Below are 26,662 nucleotides of genomic sequence, written 5' to 3' on the forward strand. Positions count from 1 at the left end.
AAATCATGACCCAAACTGAAATCAACAGCCAGACGCTTAACTGACTGAGCCACCAGGTGCCTCTCAGCTACCTGATTTTTAAAGGGAGGCTTGGGGCGCCTGGATGGCGCAGTCGGTTAAGCGTCCGACTTCAGCCAGGTCACGATCTCGCGGTCCGGGAGTTCGAGCCCCGCGTCAGGCTCTGGGCTGATGGCTCAGAGCCTGGAGCCTGTTTCCAATTCTGTGTCTCCCTCTCTCTCTGCCCCTCCCCCGTTCGTGCTCTGTCTCTCTCTGTCCCAAAAATAAATAAACGTTGAAAAAAAAAATTAAAAAATAAAAAAAATAAAGGGAGGCTCACTGCAAAGGGAGCTGTTCCCATCCTCTATAAACCCGAGTTCCTTCGAGATTCTGGGAGAAAAAAAAGTGTAAGAACCTATTCACTTGTCTTCCTGTACCTACTAGAAGAAAAACACACTGCCTCCCACTGGAGTTCAGCACTCTTAGCTGCTGACCCCCGGGGGCACAGAGTGCTTAAGTGGCAGGGCCAGGAGGCTCACGAGGGTGTTGGGCCTTCTTTGGCTGAGGGATTACTTCCATGGGGCCAGTGACCCACCAGACCCAGAGGGGAGATCCAGCTGCCCACCTCAGGATGGCGAGGCAGTCAGGCGAGACTCAGCCTTCCTGACCTCCATTTGAGGGCTCATTCCTTTGGACCCCAAGAAATACCCCCTTCCAGGTCTACAACACCCCGCCCCCCAGCCCAGGGCTTACCCAGGGAGAGCAAGATCCTGTGCTAAAACATCTGCAAGTTCGGATGTGACCAGACAGGGCAGCAAAACATCCTTCTGCAACTGAGTTCTTTTTTTTATTTTATTTATTTTAGAGAGCAAGAGAGAGCGTGCAAGTGGGGGAGAGGGGTGGGCAGGGGTGAGAGAGGAGGAGAGAGAGAGAGAGAGAGAGAGAGAGAGAGAGAGAGAGAGAGAGAGAGAGAGAGAGAATCGTAAGCAGCCTCCATGCTCAGCGTGGAGCCCAATGCAGGGCTCGATCTCACGACTGTGAGATCATGACCTGAGCTGAAATTAGGAGTTGGACACTTAACCGACTGAGCCACCCAGGTGCCCCTCAACTCTCAAAGGGTAAGCCAAACACAGAGCCTGGTCCCTTCACAAATACTGGTGAATCTTCGGCAGCGATAGCACAATGTGGTGCCATGTTGGTATGTGACCCCCCCGCCATCCCATACGTGAGGAAACGGAAGCCAGAAAGGTTCGTGAATCTGCCAAATGGCAGGGCTGGAACTTGAACTCAAGGCTGTCCAGCTGCAAAGCCGGGACCTTTCCCCAACTCCACATTCTCAGAGTAGCTCATAACCATATGCAGGTCAGGGTATGACCATTACCATTTGGCTCCAGGGTAATGCAGAGCAGGGTTCTAGAGCCAGAACCCCAAGCCATACCACTGACAATGTCCATGACCTTTGGCAAGGCATTTGCCATCTGTGTGTATCGATTTCATTAGCTATAAGGGACAGTGTTTTATCCGTGTCGTGGCAAGGGGACAATTAAACGAGCTCAACTGTAGGAAGTGCTCCGTAAGTGCTGTTTAAAAAGTAAAAGACTCTTTATCCTCAAGAAAGCCTTCAGTTGAGCCCTTGTTTTTCCTGAGTGGAATGGACTCTCCAAAATAGTCTTAGCAGCTACTGAGTTTTAATGGGTCTTAAGTACGGGCTTGGCAAATGTGGAGCTGAGAAAACGTGGAAGACTCGGCTCTCAGAGAGTGATGCTGGCCAAATCTGATGGCTTGAGGTTCTTAGAACACTAGAGCTGTCCACCCTCATCCACGTAGAAAGCAGAATGACACAGGGAGGAAGGGCGTGGTCAGGGGCAGAACTGGGACAAGGTCTCTGGGGTCCTCAGTTCCCATCCTGGGACCTGCGGCCAGGAACCGCAGGCCCATGGGGTGACAAAAATGTCCTTTTCTACCTGCCAACCGGCAACAAATGCTACCGCCATTTCCCGGAGCCCCTCATGCGGTGACCTCAGGGGAGACGCAGCCACACTGCACAGGAGACATCACCCACACGGAAAGCCAGGGCCCCTCCTGCCACTCTCTTCTCATCGAACCAAGGTGCTGAAGCCCAAGCGCTGCACTGGCAAAAGCTCCCGGAAGCCGCACTGCCAGAGACCTGAGAAAAGCATCAAAACGCAGTGCGCACGGATGTGGCTGCATTATTCACGAGGAGCATTTCTGCCGTCTTAAGCCTGAAAACACGACACACGTGAACTGATCTGAGTCAACCCTAGAACCATCAGAGAGCCCCAAAATATCTGCACCCAGTATTCCTGCATTCAACTGGCAAGCCTTTTTGGAACCCCTACTTGGCCAGGCCAGTGGGGAAGTGGGAAGAGTGGGGGGCTGTGCTTTCTAGCCCAAGAATTGAAAGCTCAGAAAACAAGTTTCCTCTCTTGCCTTGGTGTCCCCCACAGTTTTTGCCGGTCCTGCAGCCTGAGCAGTCCACAACATGGATGAGTCCATGTTTCTTCCCTTGTGCCGAGTCCTCCCATGGCTCCCATCTCACTTCTGAGGGTCACAAGACCCTGTGACCTCGTCTCTCCTCCTCCTCCTCCATTCTTGTTCACTCCCCTCCAGGCTCCTTAGCCTCTTCCCTACTCACTGTTCCCCACTCAGGGCCTTTGCACATGCTGTTCCCTCTGTAAGGAACACCCTTCTTATAGATGTCAGTACGGTCCCCTCCTTCCCTTTAGGTCTCAGTCCAAATGTCACCCAACCCTGACCACCACCTCTGGAGAGCCCTTCTCACACCTCTCCACCCACTTTCCAGCTTTATTTTCCTCACAGCACTTGGGACTTCTAATAGCAGACACTACCTTTTTTTTAAAAATAAATTGAAGGTTTGTGGCAATCCTGCATCGAGCAAGTCTATATCAGCACATTTTCCCAACAGCAATTGCTCACTTTGTGTCCCTGGGTCATGTTTTGGTAATTCTCACAATATTTCAAACCTTTTCATTATTATTATATTTGTTGCGGTGATCTGTGATCAATGATTATGACTCACTGAAAACTCAGATGATGGTTAGCATTTTTAACAGTAAGGTGTTTTTTAGGGAAGCTTCCACTTCTCACTCCCTTTTAAAAAACTTATGTAATAGGAGTGCCTGGGTGGCTCAATCGGTTAAGCATCTGACTCTTGATTTTGGCTCAGGTTATGATCTCATGGCTTGTAAGTTCGAGCCCCACGTCGGGCTCTGCACTGACAGTGCTGAGCCTGCTTGGGATTCTCACTCTCCCTCTCTCTCTCTCTCTCTCCCTCTCTCTCTCAGCCCTTCCCCTGCTCATGCTGTTTCTCTCAAAATAAATAATTAAACTTAAAAAAATTATGAAAAAACTTGAAAAATTTACACATCATATACAATAAAATAAAAATAAAGTTAATATAATTATACGACATAACATAGTAGTAAAATTTTTTTTAATGTTTATTTTTGAGAGAGAGAGACACAGAATCTGAAACAGGTGCCAGGCTCTGAGCTGTCAGCACAGAACCTGATGTGGGGCTCGAACCCACCAACTGCGAGATCATGACCCAAGCCGAAGTCGGACTCTTAACCGACTGAGCCACCCAGGTGCCCCTTAAGATGCATACATTGTTTTTTAGACATAATGCTACAGCATAGTGTAAACATAACTTTTTAAAAAAGTGTTTATTTACTTATTTTGAAAGAGACAGAGAGAGAGAGGGAAAGCATAAGGGAGGGGCAGAGAGAGAGAATCCCAAGTAGGCTCCACACCATCAGCCCAGAGCCTGACCACAGGCTCAGATCCCATGAATCACAAGATTATGACCTGAGCCGAAATCAAGAGTCGTATGCTCAACCAACTGAACCACCCAGGCGCCCCTAAACATAACTTTTATATGCACTGGAAAACCAAAAAATTCCTTTTGACTTGATTTATCACAATATTTGCTCCCTTGCAGTGGCCTGGAACCAAACCTGCAATGTCTCCAAGATGTGCCTGCGTATATTTAAAATATGTTTATCTATCTGCCCCCAACTACATTCTATGCTTGAGAGCATGTGAACAGGGATGTTGCTTTGTTCCTTCTTTACAGTTCCTAAGCTATACCTGGTATATAGTAGATGTTCAGTAAATATTTGTGGAAGAAAGGAAGGAAGGAATAGAGGGAGAGAGATAGAGAGGGAGTAGAGAAGAAGGTAGGAAGGAAGGAAAGGAAGAAGTTTTCTTCTAAGAAATGGCAGAAAGGGTCAATCCTGGCCCCTACTATCAGCTGAAACTTTCTGAAGTTCAAGTCTAAGCAAGACCCTCCTTGCTCTGAAGTCTTCCATAGCTCCCCACTACCTGACAGAGCAAAGGCTGCAGCCTGGCATTCACAGCCCCAAAGTAAGCTGTAACTAATGACTTTCCTGCCTCATCTATCTGCCCCCACCCCCACACCTGACCCCAAGCCATGTTTCCAGGGTCTCTGATGAACCTCCATGAGGCCACTCTTCAGAGCCTGAGAAAGCAGGATTTGAATCCTAGCTTTTCCACGGACAGGCTGTGTGACCTTAACGTGAGCTGCTTAACATCTCTGTGCCTCCAGCTCCTCCTCTATCGAGTCAAGGAGATAATTATCCTCCCTCTCAGGGCTGTCGTGAAGAGTGAAAGAAGGAACACTTGGCATGCACTCAGCACAGTGCCTAGCACAGAGGCTTCTTAACCTCCACAGCAGTGCCATTCCGGGCTGCACACTTCTGTGTGGTGGGGGCTGTCCTCGGCATTGCAGGAAGTTGAACAGCATCCCTGGACTCTACCCACTCAATGCCAGCAGCACTCTCATTTCTCACCATGAGAAATATCCCCAGACGTTGCCAAACGTCCCCCTGGAGTAGGGCTGCCAGATTTAGCAATGCATACTGACACTCCAAAAGTACTTGCTGTTACCTGGCAACCCTACCCGGGGGGCAACATTGCCACCCCTCGTTCATGAAGTGCCACTGGGTTAGACTGGAAGCACCATGGGGTTGACTCTCTTTCCTCCTATCTTCTTAGGAGGTAGAAACACTGGTTGACTCTCTTTCCTCCTGTCTTCTTAGCATGGGATGCCCTCCTCCCCCCATCCCATCACCCCACACCCAGGGGCTGGGAGGTGCAGCTCCCCAAACACACCCAACTCAGTGGCAGTGACAAAGGCTCCAGTTTGCAGAGGTACACGTGGCCTGCCCTCTAGCACTCCCCTCATCCCCACTCCCCCTCCAGGGCGAAGGTAGGCCCTCAAGCACCTGCCTTCCTTCCAATTAAGAGGCCTGCCAGGCCCAGCTCAAGGCAAGAAAACAAGGCGGTTAGTCACTTGGCTTCCCTGATCAATTTGTGTCATGGGCAGGCTCCTTTAATGGCAGTCGTCATGGCAACGAGAAGCCAGTCCCTGCTGCTCTGGGAACCAAAACAAAATTAAGGGGTGGAGGCGGGGAGAGGAAAGGAGGGGAGGGCAAAGCCGGCCTGGCAGGAGCCAGGATGAGAGCGGGCTGGATCTCAACTGGAAGAAATCATGCTGAGGCCACCCTGTCCCCAGCTTTCCCTGGGCGACACTGGGGAGACAGACAAGATTAGATACCTGCTCAGAGGCAGCTCAGGCTAACGCGGTGGCTGTTTGCCCATGGCTCATCCTGATGGGTGAGTAATTTTCCTCCTCATGGATAAACCCCCCAGACCCTCGTGAAGGGAAAGACAGATGCTTGCCTGAGACTGCGCAATTTACAAGCAATCAATTTTAGCTCCACCCTCTCCTTGCGCATAGCTCATGTCCTCCCCACTCCTTTCCTCGTGCTTTTAGGACAGGACCACATGCTCTGCCCCTCTGCCTTTGCCACCATCCTCCTTTTCTCTGTACTCCAGCCACTTCCGAGCCCTCTGTCTTCCTCAAGTTCATCATGGTCCCTCCAGCCACAAAGTCCTTGTAGATGCAGCTCCCTCGGCCAGGAACGGTGTTCCTCTCTTTCCACCTCCTCCCTTTACCTAAAAGGATTTATAGGTGCTTCACATATCTTCTCAAACATCACTACCTCCAGAAAACCTTCCTGGGCCACCTACATGAGGTTGCTTCACCCTGTTACACATTCTTGTGGGGCCAAGTGCCTCTCCTTCACACTGTGGTGCAAAGCCTGTAATGATCCTTTTAGTCACACTCAGAAGGTCTATCAGGGTGTGTCTACCATACTGGGATGTCAGCCTCAAGGGGGCAGGACTATCTTGTTCACTGCTGTGTCCGCAGAGCCCAGCCTGGTGTCTGGCACACAGATGCCCCTCAGTAAATACACGCACCAGAATTTGAACCACCAGAATTTCGAACCTCACCCAGAGCTCCTTCTTCACCTGTTTCACGGTGCTAGGTCATACTGGCTCCCCAGATCAGCACTGGACAGAGCTTCCAGCCCCACAGCCTCTGCTGACCTTTGTGGCTTCAGTGGCTTATCCCAAGCTTGCACACCTTGCCTAAAGAAACTCATTGTTGGGGCGCCTGGGGGCCTCAGTCAGTTGAGCATCCGGCTTCGGCTCAAGTCATGATCTCACAGTTTCTGGGTTTCAGTCCTGCATCGGGCTCTGTGCTGACAGCTTAGAGCCTGGAGCCTGCTTCGAATTCTGGGTCTCCCTCTCTCTCTGCTCCTCCCCCACTCATGCTCTGTCTCTCTTTCTCCTTCAAAAATGAAGAAAAACATTAAAAAAATGTTTTTAAATAGAAAAAATAAAAAAGCAACTGACTGTTAAGCCAACAGTTCCAGAAGAAGGGTGGGAGGTGTCTCCGGGCAAGGCTGTGACAGGCAGGGACGTGGCTCCTCTGAACCCAGAAAATGGGGAGAAGGAAGAGTTGACTTGACTGCTGGATTTGTAGGCAAAGAGCTTCCCTATGCCACTCCACTGGAGCCTGGCTCTCTGATACTGGGGGGAGATGCTCCCCAAAGAGGTGGGCAGAGAAAGGGAGGAGAGAGGAAGTCGGCTTTGGTGGGACAGGGGCTTGTCGCCATGCCCTCAGGGGGCACCCGTGCTGAACAAAGGGCTCACAAACAGAAGACCTGAACTTGTCCTTTACTGGTTCTGTGCCCTTGGGACATCATTTATTCTCTCTGGGCCAGTTTTCACATCCGTGCGATGGAAATCATGGCACCACACGTGCTGACATTGCAGTGCTGCGCAGACGTGGATGGACACGTTTGGGTTATGACAGGTAAAAGCCTGGCTCTGATGTCAGACAGACCTGGGGGTGAAGTCCCTGGCTCCGCACCCTGTCGGCTGTGTGCTCTTGAGCAACTCACGCCTCCCCTCCAAGCTCGGGTTCTCTGTCTGTAAAGTGGGGACAATTGCACTCACCTCAGAAAGTTACCTGTACACACAGGGTATGGCACAGAGTAGCCCCCAGGAAATGGACGTTCTGATTCCTGAAATGATGTGCCCCAAGAAATACAGAATTCAGAATCAGCCACCATCTCACTACTGTAAGCCGTGCCTTCTGACTGCAGATCTGGAGTCAAGGGGCGCTAGAGGCCTTTTGCCCAAATTTGCAAGGTTCTGTCCGTCCCCCCCGAGGCACCAAGTGGGATGCCACACAGGTCCCTCTGATCAGGCGATGACCTTGGCCTCATGTCAGGCAGAAAGCTCATTCCATGCCCCAAACTCGGCTGCTCCCAGGAGAGAGGATGCAGGCCCACACCTCTGGTCACCAGGGGCAAAGTATACCCACCCCACCCCCCCATCCCGTGGCCAATAATCCAAACTAGACTGACATGGGTGGGACCTCCAAGGACACTCCTTCTCCACATGTGGAAACTGAGTCCTTGAGAGGGGAAAGGACTTGTCCAGAGCATCGAGGGAGCTGCTGGCAGAGCTGGGACCAGGGTCCCAGCTGGAGCCCTGCCCAGAGGCAGATGCCTTGTTCACACATTCTTCTGCCTGTGGCCCCCACTCCCAGTTGAACAGCCAACCATTTCCTTGAAAACGCAGCCATTCCAGTTGCAAACATCTGGAGAGCACATATGACAGCTAGGTTTGGTTAAACAATGAACAAAGAGTCTGCAGGTTTGTAACCTGAAGGCTTTTGGGGGAGGTGCTAGAGACACCCTCCCCTAACACAGTCATCAGAATACTGTAGGTCTGTATGTTTTGTTGGAAGGTGGTCTATCTACATGGAGCTTTCTTCAGGTCCCCACAGGGCCTCTAAGAGGACTAAACTGAAAACATCTGGGCCTTTCTGAGGAATTCCACACATCCCACCTTATTCAGAAATGCTAGAATGAGGGGTGCCTGGGTGGCTCAGTCGGTTAAGCATCCGACTTTGGCTCAGGTCATGATCTCCGGTCTGTGAGTTCCAGCCTCACGTTGGGCTCTGTGCTGACATCTCAGAGCCTAGAGCCTGCTTCAGATTCTATGTCTCCCTCTCTCTCTGACCCTCACCCATTCATGCTCTGTCTCTCTCTGTCTCAAAAATAAATAAACATTAAAAAATTAAAAAAAAAAGAAATGCTAGAATGTACAGTCAGCCCTAGAGCTGATTCTTCCAACAACGTGGGACATGCCACACCTAGAGACCTATACGCAGATATACGCCAGAGCTTTCTGAGCAGGGAGGGACAGCAACAGGTTCAGGCTTCAAGCCTGTCCTTTGGCGGCTGTCTGCCACCAGGCGGGGAGGGGCTTCTTGGTGCTCAGTGCTGACACCAGATGCGGACACCCTCAACACACATACACAGGCACAGATATGAGGCCAGCCCCCAAGGTCTGAGGGCATTTGTGGTCTCAGGCTGAGGACTCAAGATACAGGGGTGAGGCAGCTCAGCAGTGACGGGGTCCCAGGATGTGAAGTGACATAAGGAAGGCAATAGACACACATACAATCACACATACATGGTCACGGCCTCACCCATGTACACAGACTCATGCATCACACAGATACACCTCATACTCACGAAAACACATAAACACACAGACCCACGTACACGCAATAAGAAGATATACTTGGATATCTCCAGACCGATGCACAGACATGCTCAAAGGCACACACTCACAGCCACATGTCCTCGCCCACACAGGCGTGTGCATGCTTTACACACACGCACACACACAGTCCAAGCATCTAAACGCTTCCCGGGAACCAACCACTATGGATTCTCCCCTCTGCGGGCAGTCCAGGGCTAGAAACTGAAGGCTGGACTGGGTTCCCAGTTGGCCCCAAGGAGAGGGAAGGGGCAGAGGAACAGTTGAACCTTGCTTGCTTCTCACTCGACTGCATGTGGGGGTGGGGTAGGGGGTAAGGGAAACGCACCTGCCAAAACAGCAGGGGACAAGCCCACAAATGGAGTAACCCACTTGCCAGGGGCTTTCAGGGATGGGGGATGGGGGGAGTCTCTTGGCTCCTGGGGGTGGCTCCAAGTACTGAGAATTTGCGGGAAAGGGGAGATCTGGGATGAGGGGCATTTTTCCACAGTGAACCTTTTCCCCTTCCGAAGTCTGGTCTTCCTTCTGCAGCTCCACTCAGCCCCCACCACCCAAATCGCCCAGTCAGCACCCCCAGGCGCTTGCCTCACCTTCCTGAGATCCAACCACCGTCTCCTCCACAAGAGGAGGTCCTACCCAGACATATCCAGGGGTGCCCCACACCCAGGGGGCCCTCCCGCTGCATCCGCCCCTGCACACAGCATAAAAACATCCAGAGTCCCCTTGTACTCCAACCCCCAAACTCACCCGCCTCCAGTTCCGCGGGAGGTAAATACCCAGCCAGGTGAGCCCCAAACCGGAAATGGCCGTCCCCGCCGCCGCCACCGGCCACCTCTCCTTCGGAGACCCTTCCCAGGGGGCTTGAAAGCCCCCTCCCCCAGGATCGCGCCCCCCGCCCCCGCCTCTGGCACCCACCTCCTTCTTGACGGTGCGCAGCAGCCTCTGTCGAGTGTCCGCCTCTGTGGGACCAGACGGGGGGCAGCCGGTCAGCCGAGCGCTGGGGGCGGGGGCCCGGGGTTGCCCTCCCGCCGCCCCCGCGCCCTGCGCCCGCTTACCCACGGCGCCGGAGGCCATGGCCGCGCGCGCTGCGTTCCCAGCCCAGGGGGCGGCGGTGCCCGCTCTCCGGCTCCGCAGCTGCAGCTGCGGGGGGGCGGGACCGAGCGCCCGGTGACGTCAGGCCCCGCCGCGCAGCCGCCCCGCGCAGCCGCCCCGCCCCGCCGGCGAGCCGGCTAGCCGCCGCCGCCGCCGCCGCCGCCCCCGCGCAGCCTTCCCTCTGGCGGGAAGGTCCTCAGGGTGACTCACGCTCTGGGCCCCTACCACCAGCAGCCCCGCCTCCACGGGAAGCCCCGCCTCCCACGCCCGGCGCCCCAGGTCCCACTCCCCCTCTAGTGGGCAGGGCGGGAATGCATCCTTCGTTCCCAGATCCGCTCCTCGCCAGGCTGCGGGGAAGTGGCCTGAGGCGGTGGGGCCTGTTATGGACACGCTGCAAGCCTCAGGGTTCTCATCTTTAAAATGGATGTGATAGGGGCGCCTGGGTGGCTCAGTCAGGTGAGTGAGTGTCGGACTTCGGCTCAGGTCATGATCTCATGGTTCGTGGGTTCGAGCCCCGCGTTGTCTGTGTGCTGACTGCTCAGAGCCTGGAACCTGTTTCCGACTGTCTCCCTCTGTCTCTGCCCCGACTCCGCTTGTGCTCTGTCTCTAAAATAAGTAAACATTAAAATATATGTATATGTATAAAATGGATGTAATTGGACCACCTCATCGGAATGATACGAGACATAAAAGGGATAGTGAATGTAAATCACTTAATAGAGACCTAGGAAAAAAGACCAGCAACCATAAAAGCTGCCATTATTATTATTATTATTATTATTATTATTATTATTATTGAGTCTTCCAAGATACGGTGGCTCTCCACCCAGATTGGCCAGGCCTTACGTGACTCCCTCCCCCACACGCAGGTCAGTGGGAGAGTGGCAGAGTGGGATCCTTCCAGGACCGCAATAGGGCACTTGTCAGCCAGGATCTCCAAGACTCTTTGCGACCAACGCTTATTCCACCACGTTCCCGACCGCGTCCACCCAGACTGCAACTCGGGTTTACAAACGTTTATTGAGCACCTACCACATGCCAGGTTACTGTACTGAGGATACGGAAGTGAGCAAGATGGGCAAAAGCCTGCCCTCACAGGGCGTAGGAGGTAGACAGAAAAATAAATAAGCAGATGATGTGGTAGATTGGAAGTTTCTGGAGAAAAATTAAGTAGGCAAAGGAGACAGGTGGGGTTTGTATCTTTGAAGTAGGGTGCTTGAGGGAGGTCCCATGAGGAGATGCCATTTGAGCAAAGAAGAGAAGAGTAGATTGGGGGATTTCTGGAGGAAGAGCATTCCAGGCAAAGGGAAGGGCAAGGGCAAAGGCTCTGAGGTAGGAGTGTGCCACTAGGTGTGACAAATAGCTAGGAGGCCAGTGGGGCTGGAGTGGCATGAACAAGAAGGGTTGGCAGTCGTTAAGGCCTTGAAGTCCACTTAAAGGACTCGCATCCTGCCCTCAAGAGCCCCCGGGTTTCAGCCCTCCTGTCACAGCTCAGAGCACACCCTCTTGCTGAGGGGATTCAGAGTCCCCTTTTCCCCATTTGTCAGTACCATAAGCCAGAGAAGATGATTTTGACTAGCTTAGGGAAAAGAAAATAAGCTGGAAGGATAATGGGCATTCCCAGAGTCCAAGGGGGGCCTGGAGGACTGGGTTGAAAGCAAAGTAGCTCCAGAAAGAGAGACCCTTGGGAATAGTCGCCTGGCAAGGACAGAGTGGTTAGGGTGCCACCACTCAGGTGGAAGGAGCTCCAGCTGTTGGAGGTTCCCGTTCCAAGGAGGGAGCATCCTATTGGCCTGGCCTGAGACCTACGCCTGCTTCTTGCTGGGCAAGGGGAGTCTCAGTCACAATCCCACCACCCCACTATCTCCAGTGAGAGTCCTTGGGGAGCTCAGAGAATGTGAAATGGTTGCTTGGTAGCCAACCCCCCTCCCCATTATATTAGAACCATATATTGAGGACCTACTGTGTGCCAGCCACTGCATTAAGGGCTTTAGGGTTTGGGTTGCCTGCTTTAAACACAACACGGACATAAGCCCAAGCTTCACTTTTGGCCTCTTAATATTATCTTCTTCAATATATTACATTGTGAAAGGTGAAATGAAATAGTCACTTATGTCAACAGGTTTTCAAATGGAGCCAGAAGCCAGTAAGGAGATGGGCCTTATGCACATCCTCACCGGTAGGAGAACCACAAATGTTGGAACCGGGCCAAACTGCAACTCTTCCAGGGACTCGGCCCAAACACCTGCAGCTTGCTATAGTAAGAGACCCTGCTTAGTGATAGCCTTAGACACCAGTTACGGTCACCAAGTTTTGTTTCCTGCCACCAACACCAATCTTGGTCATCAGAATTCTTAGTAAACAACATATCCAAGCATTCCCTTTTGTCTTCAAAAACCTTTTCCTTTTATTCCCTGGATGGGGGTGGGGAGGGTAGAGGCCCTACTTTGGTTGCTGCCCAAATGTGTCTTTCCCAAACTGCAATTCTGAGACCCCAAATAAATAACTTTGTTTTTATTTCAGCTCTGCCTCTTCTCTCAGTTGACAGAGTTACATTGTGCTTCGCTAAGTAGGAATGCACAAATGCTTTCTTCACAGCTTCTAGGCCTCTTCATTTTGATACAATTTGAAATGTGTGGGGGTGGTGGGTGGACGAATTCAAGCACCGCACAAAGCATCTTGATATATTGATCAACTCAATTCACTTGTTAACTGAGATTCATCAGCTGTTAACATTTGCTGCATTACCTTTATGTTCTCTGTCTCCCTCTTTTTACAACAAATTGCACACATTGATTGTATACATCTTGATGAATTTTCTCCTGTGCACTCCCCTGTAATACCATCACTACAACGAAGGTACTAAACATATTCATCACCTCCAGAAATGGATGTGTGTTCTTTCGTGGTTATTTCTTTCTTTGGGTAGGAACATGTAGCATGTGATCTATCTCCTGGAAGCAGAGGTGTGGAAACAAGGTGTGGGAGGGAAACATGAAGGAAGCAGAGAGGGAGCAATTGATGTGATTTTATGCAAGGTGGTGTAGACAACCATCCCTTTGACCCAGGTTTCTCCATTACTTTGCAGAGGCCTGCTAATTATTTCTCTTCTCATCCTTTCCCTCTCTGTGATCATTTCTTCATTATCTTTGCAAAGATTCTCGGCGCTTTCTTTTTTTTTTTAATTTTTTTTCAACGTTTATTTATTTTTGGGACAGAGAGAGACAGAGCATGAACGGGGGAGGGGCAGAGAGAGAGGGAGACACAGAATCGGAAACAGGCTCCAGGCTCTGAGCCATCAGCCCAGAGCCTGACGCGGGGCTCGAACTCAGGGACCGCGAGATCGTGACCTGGCTGAAGTCGGACGCTTAACCGACTGCGCCACCCAGGCGCCCCGTCGGCGCTTTCTTTTTGTCTTCATTAGGCTTCTTGGTGGTTTAGCCGCTTAGCTGCTATCTTGATTTCTTAAAGACCCACCTTAGTTTTTTCACCTTCCATTTTGTCAGCCTCTTCCATTAGGTTTATTTTGGTGTGTGATTGTGTTTTCTCATTTCAGGTGTAAGTAAATACATACATACGTAAGCTCATGCAAGAATGTGTGTGTAGATCCAGTATATGTACAAACTGTATATCCAAATTGCATTTAGTTGTCTACCACGTTTTGCCTGCGTATCCCCAGTTTTACCACCTTCTCTCCCACTGCCCTCCACTCCTTTTTTTTTTTTTTCCCAGAAAGAACCCTGGCAGATTCCTGCATGTCATCAGGAAGGTAATGATAATCAGATCAACTCTGTGGCAATTGGGGTTGTTTATAAGAGTTATAAGTCAGGGGCACCTGGGTGGCTCAGTCAGTTGAGCATCTGACCACCAGCTCTTAGATGAACACTGGCAAGCCCATCCTCTGCCCAGTTGAATTTCCCATAATAAATGGAACCCGTTGCTTTGCCTGAGCCCACCTATGCAGTAAAGATTCAAGAGTTATGGGGGTGCCTGGGTGGCTCAGTTGGTTGAGTGTCCGACTTCAGCTCAGGTCATGATCTCATGGTTCCTGAGTTCAAGCTCCACATGGAGCTCACTGCTGTCAGCGAGGAGCCTGCCTCAGATCCTCTAAGGATCTCTCTCTGCCCCTCCCCCACTTGCACTCTCCCAAAACTAAATATAAGGAAAAAAGAGTTTTGTATTCCAAGAGGACAGTGGAAAATCTCCCCTCTGATTCAAATGCTAGTGTAAGCAACTAAGCCCCCACACCAGGCTCGAGTTTCTTTTTTTTTTTTAAGTTTATTAATTTATTTTGAGAGAGAGGGAGAGGGAGCTCTCCAAACTGTCATCACAGAGCCTGATGCGGGGCTCGAACCCACAAACCATGAGATCATGACCTGAGCTGCAGTCAGATGTTTAACTGACTGAGCCACCCAGACACCACCAGGCTTGAGTTTCTGAGAGAATTCTGTGCAGCTCTCTCAGATGACAGCTGCATTTTTGGATTAGAATACTTCCTGATTCCAAGGATGGAGGCAACCCCTTCGGCATGGATGCTACTGGCATAAAGGACCTCACATTATATTGCAGCATAAAGACATTCTTAGGTCTCGAGTGGTATTGAAAGAAATATCTGTGAGACAGATCCTAGAATATCCTAGAAATATCTGTGAGACAGAACACGTCCATAAAATGACATATGCTAAGAGTGGGGGGTATTTCTGCGAGGATGCAAGCAGATCAAGTCTCTGCCTCGAGGACTGGTAGTAGGGCAACCTGAGCACCTGCCCCCATTGTAGAGCCAAATGTTCTGGACTTTGTATCCCCCCACTCTGCTGAACTAAAGCAAGAGGCTTAGCTCTCTGAGGGAGTTCTCACATGGCAGGACTTTCATGACGTGGCTCCAGAAGCTACACCATGGCTCGTGAAACACAACCAGATTGTAATGTACTTGTCAAGGCCACCCCTCCTCACTGGCAATGACTTTCACCCACAGCCTCAGACTCTGAATCTGTCTCATGCTGGGAGCAAGTGCGTGTCCTGGGGGTATCCTTCATCTCAAACCAGCTGCACTGCACATAAACACTGGGAAAGGCAGCACAGTGGGATCCTCCTTCCCATGAGATCATGTGACCACAGACCTCAGATCTGTAGGCATCTTGATTGGTGATGTTCAGAATCAAATTCATGGGGAGCACTGTGTGATGTACGGGATTGCTGAATCTTTATGTCGTATACCTGAAACTAACACAACATTGTATGCCGACTCTACCTCAATTAAAAAAAAATAACAACAAAACAAAATCCAATGGAGTACATTTGGAGATCTAATTCATGATATTAAGCAGTCCACAAATCCGGCAGCATTGCAGCTAGCAAGCAGAGAGATGCTCCAAGGAGTTGTACCAAATGGGAAGTTTTCATAAGGATAGGAGGAGGGTGAGGTTGCAGGCTAGGACATCTTCTTTGGTGGGGGTGGGGGTGGGGGAAGGAATGGCAGCGTTTTCATCATGCATATGACTTCACTAGTAATGATCAGGAAATTTCAGAATGACTTTTTAGGAGGTCACATTATAGAACTGTAAACATTTGCCCATCACTCACGTACTTGACTGTGGTCTCTGGGCAGCTGTATCGCCCATGCCGGATGGGCTCTGCAGAACAGTTCAGAGGAATAAACCAATATAGATGCAGAAGAGAAAAGACAGGAAGAAGCTGAGGATGGTCCTGAAGAAAATACTATCCGGTTCACAATTGGTTTTCATGTAGGGACTCTGTGTGCCTGGCTTGGGGTGTGTCTTTCAATGTCACTAAATTCAGCCTCTGAGAAAATCGATTAAATTTTGTTTAATGTTTGTTTATTTTTGAGAGAGAGAGACAGGGCATGAGTGGGGTAGGGGTAGAGAGAGAGGGAGACACAGAATCTGAAGCAGGCTCCAGGCTCCGAGCTGTCACTACAGAGCTCACTGCGGGGCTTGAACCCACAAACTGTGAGATCATGACCTGAGCCAAAGTCGGAAGCTTAACCTACTGAGCCACCCAGGTGCTCCCAAAATCTGTTAGATTTATGGCTAAGTGACCTTCATAATTTTACCTTCCCAACAAGTTGTCAAAGATGAAATCCATCCCCTCATCTGTGTGTCTATGAGTCTGTCTATCCATCCATCATCGATCCCATGGATCTGTGTGTCAGCTGTTGGGCTGACAGTTCCAAACACTCCTTCCATAGCCACCAACTGTGTTCAACAAATCAATCTTGTTTGATTGTGATTAAACAATCATATCTTCTCCTCCTATCTTTTTTTTTTTAAGTCGGCTCAACTTGGGACTTGAACTCACAACCCTGAGTTCAAGACCTGAGGCAAGATCAAGAGTGGGACGCTTAACCGCATGAGCCACCCAGGCACCCCCATCTTCTCCTATCTTATTTCTATATGCCCCTAATACATCCTCTGTTCCAGCAAGGCAGATTTCTTCACTTTTACCCACATATACCAAGCTCCCCACACATGCAATACCATATTTCTCCTTCCTTGTGGAGAGAAAACAAAGACTGCTTTTTAAAGACATTTCTAAAACAGTTATTTCTTTTATTTTTTATTTTTTTTTTCAGTTTTTAGAGAGCGAGAGAGAGAGAGACAGAGGGAGAGAGAATCTCAAGCAGCTTCCATGCTCAGCACAGAGCCTGATGCAGATCTCTATCCCACACCCTGTGATCAGGACCTGAGCTAAAATCAAGAGCGAGATGCTCAACGGACACTCAACCGACTGAGCCACCCAGGTGCCCCTGAAACGGTTCTTTCTTTTTTTTTCCAGATTTTATTTTTTTTAACTTACGTCCAAGTTAGTTAGCATACAGTGCAATAATGATCACGAGTAGATTCCTTAATGCCCCTTACCCATTTAGCCCATCCCCCCACAAGCCCTCCAGTAACCCTCTGTTTGTTCTCCATATTTAAGAGTCTCTTATGTTTTGTCCCCCTGCCTGTTTTTATATTATTTTTGCATTCCTTCCTTTGTGTTCTTGTTCTGTCGTAAAGTCCTCGTATGAGTAAAGTCATATGATATTTGTCTTTCTCTAATTTCATTTAGCATAATACCCTCTAGTTCCATCCACATAGTTGCAAATGGCAAGATTTCATTCTTTTTGATTGCCAAGTAATGCTCTGTTGTGTGTGTGTGTGTGTGTGTGTGTGTGTGTGTGTGTGTGTGCACCACATTTTCTTTATCCATTCATCCATCGATGGACATTTGGGCTCTTCCCATACTTTGGCTATTGTTGATAGCACTGCTACAAACATTGGGGTGCATGTGCCCCTTCGAAACAGCACACCTGTATCCCTTGGATAAATACCTAGTAGTGCAATTGCTGGGTCGTAAGGTAGTTCTATTTTTAACTTTTTGAGAAACCTCCATACTGTTTTGCAGAGTGGCTGCACCAGTTTACATTCCCACCAGCAGTGCAAAAGAGATCCTCCTTTTCTGCATCCTCACCAACATCTGTTGTTGCCTGAGTTGTTAATTGAAATGGTTATTTCCTATCCTACTTCCTTCATGAGAATTTCTCCAGCAGCTGTCCCCCACCCCAGTCTTTGTTTATCTAATATTTTTAAAGGCATTAACAGTTTTTAGCACTTCAGGGTATGTTATCTTCCACCATACACTAAATTGGTTTGGTTTGGGTTGCGTTAGGTTCTTTGACTTGAAGACTGGGTCAATGTCTTCTCCTCCTGTTTCTTTTGTCTATCAGTGATCCACAGGAAGACTGGCCTATAGTTATTCTTTCTTCTACTTAGTTTTTGTCTGATTTTGGTATTAAGATCACAATGTTCTCATAGAATGGTTTGGAAAGTAGCCCTTTTCACCATTTCATGGAACTATTGCAATAAGATTAGAATGACATCTCCAATGAAATTTTGGTATTTAGCCAATAATACCAATAAGGACTGGTGTGTGTGTGTGTGTGTGTGTCTGGGTGTGTGTGTGTGTGAGAGAGAGAGAGAGAGAGAGAGGGAGAGAAAGAGAGAAACAGACAGAAAAAAAATGCTTTTAAAGTATGATTAAATTTATTCAATGGCTATAAGACTATTTAGAGGTCACATTTCTCTAAGTATCAATTTTGGGGGCGCCTGGGTGGCGCAGTGGGTTAAGCCTCCGACTTCGGGTCAGGTCATGATCTCACAGTCTGTGAGTTCGAGCCCCGTGTCAGGCTCTGTGCTGACAGCTCAGAACCTGGAGCCTGCTTCAGATTCTGGGTCTCCCTCTCTCTCTGTCTGCCCCTCCCCCCTCTCTCTCTCTGTCAAAAATAAACGTTATAAAAAAAGAATCCATTTGGGAAATTTGTGTTTTTCAAAGACTTTGTACATTTGGTACACATTTTTCAAATGTATTGGCATAAGTGTGTTCATAAGATCCATTTGTTGTCTTTTCTATATCTGCTGTACCTATAATGATGTCTTCTTTTTAATTCTTAATTTTTTAACGTTTATTTATTATTGAGAGACACATTGGTATCAGTTATGTACTATTATCAATAATACTGAATGGGACATAAGCTATACATTCATTGGTTGTTACATAAGCTATATTTTTTTCTTCAATGATTGATCTTAGAAATAGAATACGAAGGAAAAGGTGTGGATATTTAATATTTTGGTAAAAATGAAAGATTGGCATTCCAAAAAGAAATCACCAATTTAGGGTACCACCATCAGTATATGAGAATTCCTACTTACCCATAGCCTTGATTGCAGAGAATATGATCAATCATAATTAGTCAATTTGGTGATTGAGAAATAATTTTTCCTTTAACTTCTTTTTCTCAAATTATTAGTGAGATTGCATATATTTGCATATATTTAATAGCCATTTGTATTTTATTCTTCTGTCACTTGATCTTTAATCATTTCCTATTTATAGAGAAATGTTATTTATATAGGCTGTGGGCTTATTTGCATATGAGTTACAAATGTTTTTTCTTAAAGTCTGTGTCTTAACTTTTAACTTTGTGTTGTCTTTTGTGGTACTGCTGCGTTCATTTTTTAAATTGTGCTCAAATACGCATAATATGAAATTTACCATCTTAATCCTTTTTAAAATTTATTTATTTATTTTGGTGGGGGGAGCCTCCAGTGGGGGGGGCGGGGCAGAGAGACAGAGGGGGGGTGGAGAGAGAGAGAGAGAGAGAGAGAGAGAGAGAGAGAGAGAGAGAATCCCAAGCAGGCTCCGTGCTGTGTGGGGCTGATGACCTGAGCCAAAATCAAGAGTCGGATGTTTAATCCACTGAGCCACCTAGGCGCCCCTGAATTAACTTCTGCCGTGAGTGTGAGGGGGAGGTCCAACTCCATTCCGGATTCCGTGAACATTTATGGCCTTTCCCTCTGCTGGGGCCTCAGCCTTGGCGGATGCACAAGGTTCCCACTCATTTTTGCTGCGCAGGAGCGGCTTGTCTGCAGCCTGAACGAGAGGACACTGAGTGGCACTGTTGGCCCGTAAATGACAACAAAGGCGACTACCAGCTGCAGTAGTTTAAGCTTGTGGCTGATTAGATTGCTTCATCCTCCCAAGGACCTGGAGCAGGCAGTGAGGCACAGAGAGGCCAGGTTACTTACCCAAGGTCACACAGCTAGGAGGTAATGGAACAAGACTGAGATCCATAAACCAGTGTTACAAGTTACCAACTGTCCCTGCCTGGAAAGGACTATGGTTCGTTTTTTCTAAAGTTATGTCCTTCTTACTCCGTGCATTAAGATGGCCTCCCTTTAGGGGCGCCTGGGTGACGCAGTCGGTTAAGCCTCCGACTTCAACCAGGTCACGATCTCGCAGTCCGTGAGTTCGAGCCCTGCGTCAGGCTCTGGGCTGATGGCTCAGAGCCTGGAGCCTGTTTCCGATTCTGTGTCTCCCTCTCTCTCTGCTCCTCCCCCGTTCACGCTCTCTCTCTGTCCCAAAAATAAATAAATGTTGAAAAAAAATTTTTTTTTAATAAATAAATAAAAAAAATAAAAAATAAAGATGGCCTCCCTTTTACGAAATGATGGAGAAAATGGATATGTAGTGTGTGTATGTGTGTGTGTGTGTGTGTGTGTGTGTGTGTGTGTGTGTCCTTAATCACCAAGGGAAAACATTTCCTATCCAATACCTTTTTGCCACAGTTTTCAGGCCCCAAATACTCAAGATTGAACTTTTTCCTTAATGAACAAGTTGGAGTGCTCAGTTAGGACATATTGAGCCAACAGAATTATGCTGGTATCCATTCCTACTGGAGTAAACTCATAGTGCAGCATATATCGTTATCAATGCACCAAACAATGAGGATTCTAACACAAAGTTTTCATATCAAAAGTCACCATTCATGAAGAGGAAGAGATAAATTTCAAATAGAATCAAAGATTAGGCTCTTGGATTATTTCATAATCAACTTAAGAAAGTGGAGTAAATCTTAACCTATTGAAGGAATAGAAAAAGTTCTGACTGATTTCACACAAAATAGAATAGATAATAGAAAACTCTTTACAAATTTACATTGATGACCAATTAGTTACTGAATGTGATTACCTCAAAGAGTATTAACAGTTAATCAGTTCACAAAGAACACTCAAAATGCTCACATCATGGACATTATCACATAATGATAGAAGTTCAGGAAAGTCCTTCCCAAATTTGGCAACAATCTCAAAATTTTAGATGGTGTTACAAATGATGATATGCGACACTGACATTGTTTGTTTTTCAGTTTATTTATTTTCAGAGAGCCAGAGCACTAGCAGGGGAGGCAGAGAGAGAGAGAGAGTGAGAGAGAGAGAGAGGGAATCCCAAGCAGTCTCCGCAGGGTCAGCGCAGAGCCCAACATGGGGCTCGATCTGACGAAACTGGGAGATCATGACCTGAGCCGAAATCAGGAGTTGAATGCTTAACTGACTGAGACACCCAAGCACCCCAACACTGACATTGCTTTCTAAACTAAGAAAGAACAAGTTGGTATCTTCTATGTTAGAAGAAAGACTGCAATCCTAGCTTACTTGTTCTTTAGAACATATTAGAAAAAGCATTGCCCTATGGAGAAGCGATCAAAGACCATGACATCAAAGTAAATTTTTTTTAATTAAAAAAAAAATGAGAAGAAGTGTTATACGTTTGGCAGGCAATACAGGAAAGCATTGTTTTCTGGGTTTTGTAATGTCGCCAATATTTTGACTTTTTCTTAACGCCGCAGTTTGCCACTTTTGAACCGAAATTTCTTTTTGCAGTTTTAATTTTTTCCTCAAAGCGGTCTTCAAAAGTCTGGCAGTTTCAGACCCCGTGAAATGTAGATTGGCACTTGTGGCCAGGCATCAACTCATCCTGTCCCCACCCCTACCCCTCAGCCACCTGGGCACCTGGGATCTTGTTCACCCCATAGTCCCAGGTGCCCCCAAAGGGGCAATACACATGTGCCCAATGAATGGCTAAATCTTTTGTTATTACTGGTGGTTGTCATTATTATTGTTAGCAACAAAAAGGAGAGGAAGAGGTTCCTGACATTTTGTTGAGGAAGTTAGGACGAGGGTGGCTTTGAACTTGTAACACTAAGTTGGCAGCTGACCTTGCACACCTGTGGGATATACTCTGGAGCAGAAGCACTAAAGACAGTGCCTACATTCAGAATCGTCCACCTTCATCTTTGGATAAGCCTGCTCCCGAGGACTCTAATGGAGAGGGACCAGGAGGGAGAAAAGTCACAGGCGCCTCAGGGACGTGGGAATCTACGGAAGCCACTAGAGGCCACTCTAGGCGTGGCCTGGGAGCCCAGAGGCTGCTGACTGGATTCCTGCTTCCCAGGAGCTGCCTCCTGACTCCCCTGGATGCTGCAGCTGTCCCCTGAAGTCCCCCAAACCCATCATGATACACAGCGCATGGCGGGAATTTGATACAAATTTGCTGATTGAATCCATGGCACCCTTTGAGATGCGGTTCTGTTGGTTTTGAATGTCTGTGGTCTTCAAGATCCTCTACAACTGAGATTCTTAACTTAGGGTCTAGGAAGCCTCTGAAACTGGATGTAAACTACAGGCTCACGTGTGCTTTTCAGGGGGAGGCATCTACAGAACTCAACATATTCTCTATACTGTTTAAGGCCCCCAAGAACTCGAGAAACACTGGGAAAAATGAAGAAGCATGTGCCACTGGAAAAGTCATCCTAAACCACTGTTTTACAGAGAGCGGCACTCCAGGACCGGGAGGAGCCTTTGGGATGGTCCAGTGAGGCTAAGCCGACAGATCCGAACAGATGCCTGAGGACCCAGACAGATGCCTGGATGGGAAAAACGTGAGGTCCCAGGACATTGTCTGTCCTGCACTTTCCCTGGGATGGACCACGAAAAGTCTTCAGACTTGAGTGCTTATTGTATAACCTGTTCATTTATCTGTCACTGACTGAGGCCTCAGTCTGTGCCAAGCTCTGTGCTAGATGCTGGGGACATGTGGGGGCTAGGTTTCCAGGAGAGGGGACACAGTGAGTCTGTCTTATTTATCTCCGTTCTCTAAGCTTTGGCTGCTGTCCAGCACATAGAAGGCACTCAATCATTAGCCACTGCCTTAGACAATGGGACAGAAAAGTGGTTCAGTCTCTGGTGTTGGGAACCTAGGAACCTCGGTGCAAATCACAGCCTGTCCACTCACGTGCCGTGGGACTCTGGGCAGGTTGCGTCACCTCTCTGAGGTGCAGTTTCCTGGAAATGTAGGACAGGAACTAACTTCAAGGGGCCTGGGGGTGGTTAAGAAGCTGACAGGTGAAAAGAGCCTGACTCAGGCTGAGTGCCTTTCCAGCTCTAGCTCTGGAAAGCTAGATATTATTGTCACCATAATATCAAGGAGCCCAGGTAAACACTCGGATCTCCACTCACCTTCCAGGGAATGGGAAGGACTCCCCAGATCACCTCCGTGCCTCGTCCACACGAGGACGTAGGAATCAGAAATGGGGGTGTTGTAAGGGATGGTAGAGCAGCATCTAGTGGAAGGGAAGGACATTTGGAAGAGAAAGTTCCAGAGGCTGGGACAGAGGTTGGCACAGAAACCAGGAATGTGACCCGCATGAGCTGGTGGCCTCAGCACAGGAGGTTAGACAAGGTCCCCTTAACAGGACCCAAGACTCAGGGCCAGTGCTGGAACAGCCTTCTCCCTGCCTTCCGCCCTCGTGGCCACCCCAGGTGCTGGGTCTCCGGGTCCGCGGGCTCAGGGGCCCATCTTCCCTGTTCTGCTCCATCTGTACTGTGTCCAGCTAAGGGCACTTCCTCCGCTGCCCCCAAGTCCCCAGCGCTCAGGATGCCAGGCAGGAGAGGGCTCTGTGTAGGGCACAGCTGGGCGTCCCCATGGCTCTGGGCCGCCCGTCAGCAGCTGGGCCTGCGTCCCTCTGGACACCAGGTCCTTCCTTGGGTTTCTGGCTCTGCTCGTCTCTGCAGGAATGTTCAAGAATGCTGTCCCTTCCCCTTTCCCCACCACCCCCCTGCCCTCCCTCACACCCCTGCCCACAGCCCTTCCCCTCTGCCTTCTGCCAAAAGAATCCAGAACAAAGCAGCGTTCTCTCCTGGCCTTGTCTGCCTGGGAGAATGGTGAGAAGTGACAGTTCTTTCAGGTTCATGAAATAAACATTTGGTAGCAGAGGTCGTGAGGGTCTGGGGATCCTTCAGAAAATCCTGGAGTGGGGTCACAGGCTGTAGGAAAGGAGTGGACCGTCTAGGAGGAGATGGGACTCTGTCCCCTGTCCCTGCAGGGTCTAGGGATGGATGAGGAGTCCTAGAGCCTGGATTTTGGGGAGAAAGGAAGGAGCAGGGAAGGTGCCCTCTCAGAGCCAGTACAACCCCTCCCTGCTGTCAGGCGGGCCTTAGCCCACACTGCTTGGACAGTTAGACCAACAGTCAGTGAAACACTGAGAGTCCCAGACTTCATTCAATAAACCACCAAAGCACCAGCCCAACAGGCCATGTTCCCAGTTGGTTCACATTAGCTGCTCAGCCAGGGTTGGCCAGTTGAAGGGAACCTAATTCTTGGTAGAGCTGTCATGTGACGGTTGGTTTGGGACGTCCTGGCTTCTGAGTCAGCTTGGGAGCCGAGCAGACGCCTGGCCACTGACAGTGCTCAACTGGCCATTGGGGAAGGCTCCACACGAGGCAGCTGATGGTGTGAAGGTGTGGGGGCAGGATGTGCACGGCTGGGCTTCCCCTGCTCCTTCAGTGGGGCTTGGTTTGGGGAAAACAGTGTCATGTTTTGGGTCAGGGATTGGTAGACACAGAGAAGAGGCTGAGCTGCGATTCAGGCCGCTTTTTTGGCTCAGACGCCTCCTCCAGGAGGAACGTTGGGGCAGGAGGAGTTGAGGATTGAAGGGAGGGAAGCCCTTGGTTCAGGAGTCAAGGGCATGATCCAAAGGACTTGCTTGGGGGTTCAGGGATCTCTGTCCCCAGGAACCCGTTGCATTCCTGTCCCAGATCCATCGCTTATAGGTGTTGTGAATGTCTGAAGGTCTCTATGGTTCCATGCTGGCAACTATAAGATAGGGGTCCCCGGGCCCTGCTCTGAAGCAGGCCCCAGGCTCTGAGCTGTCAGCCCAGAGCCTGACGCGGGGCTCAAACCTAGGCATTGTGAGATCACGACCTGAGCTGAAGTCAGGACACTTAACTGACTGAGCCACCCAGGCACCCATATCTGCTGGGTTTTTTAAGTGCACACTGCAAGATCCTGGAGCGCAGGATCAGCTCGTGCACAGGAGATCAAAAGTTTGAACTGTGAATAAGTCATTACTACTTTCGCTGTGATCTTCTGCCGGCCAGGTGCCCACTAGCTCTCATTGTGTGAATGCATTCCCCAGAATGGTATGAGATGGATATGGAAAGACAATGTGTTCCTCATTTAAGAAGACACACACCTCACTCCCAGCAGCGGGTAACAAAAACAGCATCCTGCCGCACCCAAGGGTGCACCCCACAAACAAATCAATGGAAGGTACTGTGGAAATTCAATCATTAAGCAAATTCAATACTGATGGAAGTTTATTCAGTGTACCTGTATAATGGAAAAGTGCAAAATGCTACGCCATATGCTCTTTTATTCCACGTGTGAAAAGTTCTCATTGACGGCGTCAGACAGACAGTAACGCTATGACCATGGAAGTAAACATGGGTTAACAACTCAGCCTTGTTGACATTGTGTGGGAAACAATGTCTCTAGCTGATGTTTGCATATTAACTGGTTGCTGAACGTTAGTGGAGCTAGATCTCTCCCTGAAACAGGGCTGCCAGATTATTTTCAAATTAATAAACCAGGTGTTTTAAAAGTAATTTTTGCTCTTCAGATTAACATAAAAATGGAGCAGATAACAGAGAAAGTTCTCCTATGCCCTATCCTCTCCCCCCATCCTATTTCTTTTATTACTCACCCCTAATCATTTTGTGCTATACCTGTCACTATTAGGGAACCAATATTGATGGATACTTGACATTGACGTTCACTCCTTGTGTTGTACGTTTCTATGTTGTTGAGAGATTTATTTTGGAAAGAGAGTGTGCACATGTGCAAGTGTGGGAGGGGCAGAGAGAGAGGGGGAGAGAGAGTCCCAAGCTGTCAGTGCAGAGCCTGACGCAGGGCTCCAAGCCACGCACTCTGAGATCATGACCTGAGCCGAAATCAAGAGTCGGATGCTTCATAATCAACTAAGCCACCCAGGTGCCCCAATTTCTATGTCTTTTTTTTGGAAAAATATTGAACATCTGCTATCAACCAACCAGAAGAGTCTCACTGCTCTAATGATCCCCTAGTTTCACCTGTTCACCCCTTCCTCTTTCCTTGAAACCCCTGGTCTTTTTAGTGTCTCTCCAGATCTGCCCTTTCCAAAATGTCATACAGTTGCAATCATGAACATTTCACGGTGACTTAGCCTTTACTGGAAAGTCAAAAGGCTCTGTTTCTCATTTCTCTTCTGCTTCTTCCCATTGCCTTCCTTTTCCAACCAAGGAAAACCCTGGTCATGGTTATTAACTAACAGGCTCCATAAGCCCCCTTCCGTGCCCAGTCGACCAAAGCTGCCTAAGTGCCAAGTAGCACCACTCATGACTGGCACGTTGTTCTAGATCCCCCCCGCAAGGCCTATCGAGGAAACTCCTCCTGACACAGCAGACGAAGAGGCTCCATCTAATGCCAAGGTAAGGTCTCCTGTCTTTGTCTGAGATTGATACGTTGCTTTGGTGGTTTATTTCAGGTTTGATGGATTTCACGCAGGAGGATCTGACAATGTATATTACGGATGGCATATGCAGTTTCCATGGTGGGGAGAGTGTCAGTTGGGAGTTTCTTACCAACAGATACCTGAGTCAAGAGGGCACTCAAAAATGACAGCATCCATTCCAAACTGGATAGCAGTGAACATCTTGGCATTTCTCTTCCTTGGAAAAGAATTTTATAATTGCCAATCAAAATGGACCTGAGACCTACTGTCCAGGAAAAGTTGGTGCCTTTTGGCATAAGTACACTTGCTCCGCTCTTGCTTTTGGGTTTCCTTGAGTCAACTGCTTTTTCCCGTCTGGTTTTCTAGACTCACCAAGAGAACAAAAGCCCCATGCAAGCAGAATACAGTATG

The 26,662-nt window shown here is 48.8% G+C and overlaps 1 protein-coding gene and 2 long non-coding RNA genes across 3 annotated transcripts in view; 2 read left to right on the forward strand and 1 right to left on the reverse strand.

Annotated features, from left to right (window-relative positions):
- Window positions 1-10,210, reverse strand: part of SGSM1 (small G protein signaling modulator 1) — a 95,941-nt gene extending 85,731 nt beyond the window's left edge. Inside the window, 2 exon segments of the mRNA XM_045041235.1 lie at window positions 9,904-9,947; window positions 10,044-10,210. Of these exon segments, the coding sequence (XP_044897170.1) occupies window positions 9,904-9,947; window positions 10,044-10,062 (63 nt within the window). The 5' untranslated portion in view covers window positions 10,063-10,210.
- LOC123381128 lies at window positions 10,210-13,225 on the forward strand. The gene is made up of 3 exons (XR_006587731.1): window positions 10,210-10,536; window positions 12,203-12,340; window positions 12,604-13,225. It is a non-coding gene; the product is annotated as an uncharacterized LOC123381128 (long non-coding RNA).
- An 8,548-nt stretch (window positions 13,226-21,773) lies between these two features.
- On the forward strand, window positions 21,774-26,569 carry LOC123381127. Its single transcript, XR_006587730.1, has 2 exons — window positions 21,774-22,363; window positions 26,285-26,569. It is a non-coding gene; the product is annotated as an uncharacterized LOC123381127 (long non-coding RNA).
- Window positions 26,570-26,662: the final 93 nt, after the last annotated feature.

Source organism: Felis catus, chromosome D3, assembly GCF_018350175.1.
Source record: "Felis catus isolate Fca126 chromosome D3, F.catus_Fca126_mat1.0, whole genome shotgun sequence".
Classification (NCBI taxonomy): Eukaryota; Metazoa; Chordata; class Mammalia; order Carnivora; family Felidae; genus Felis; species Felis catus.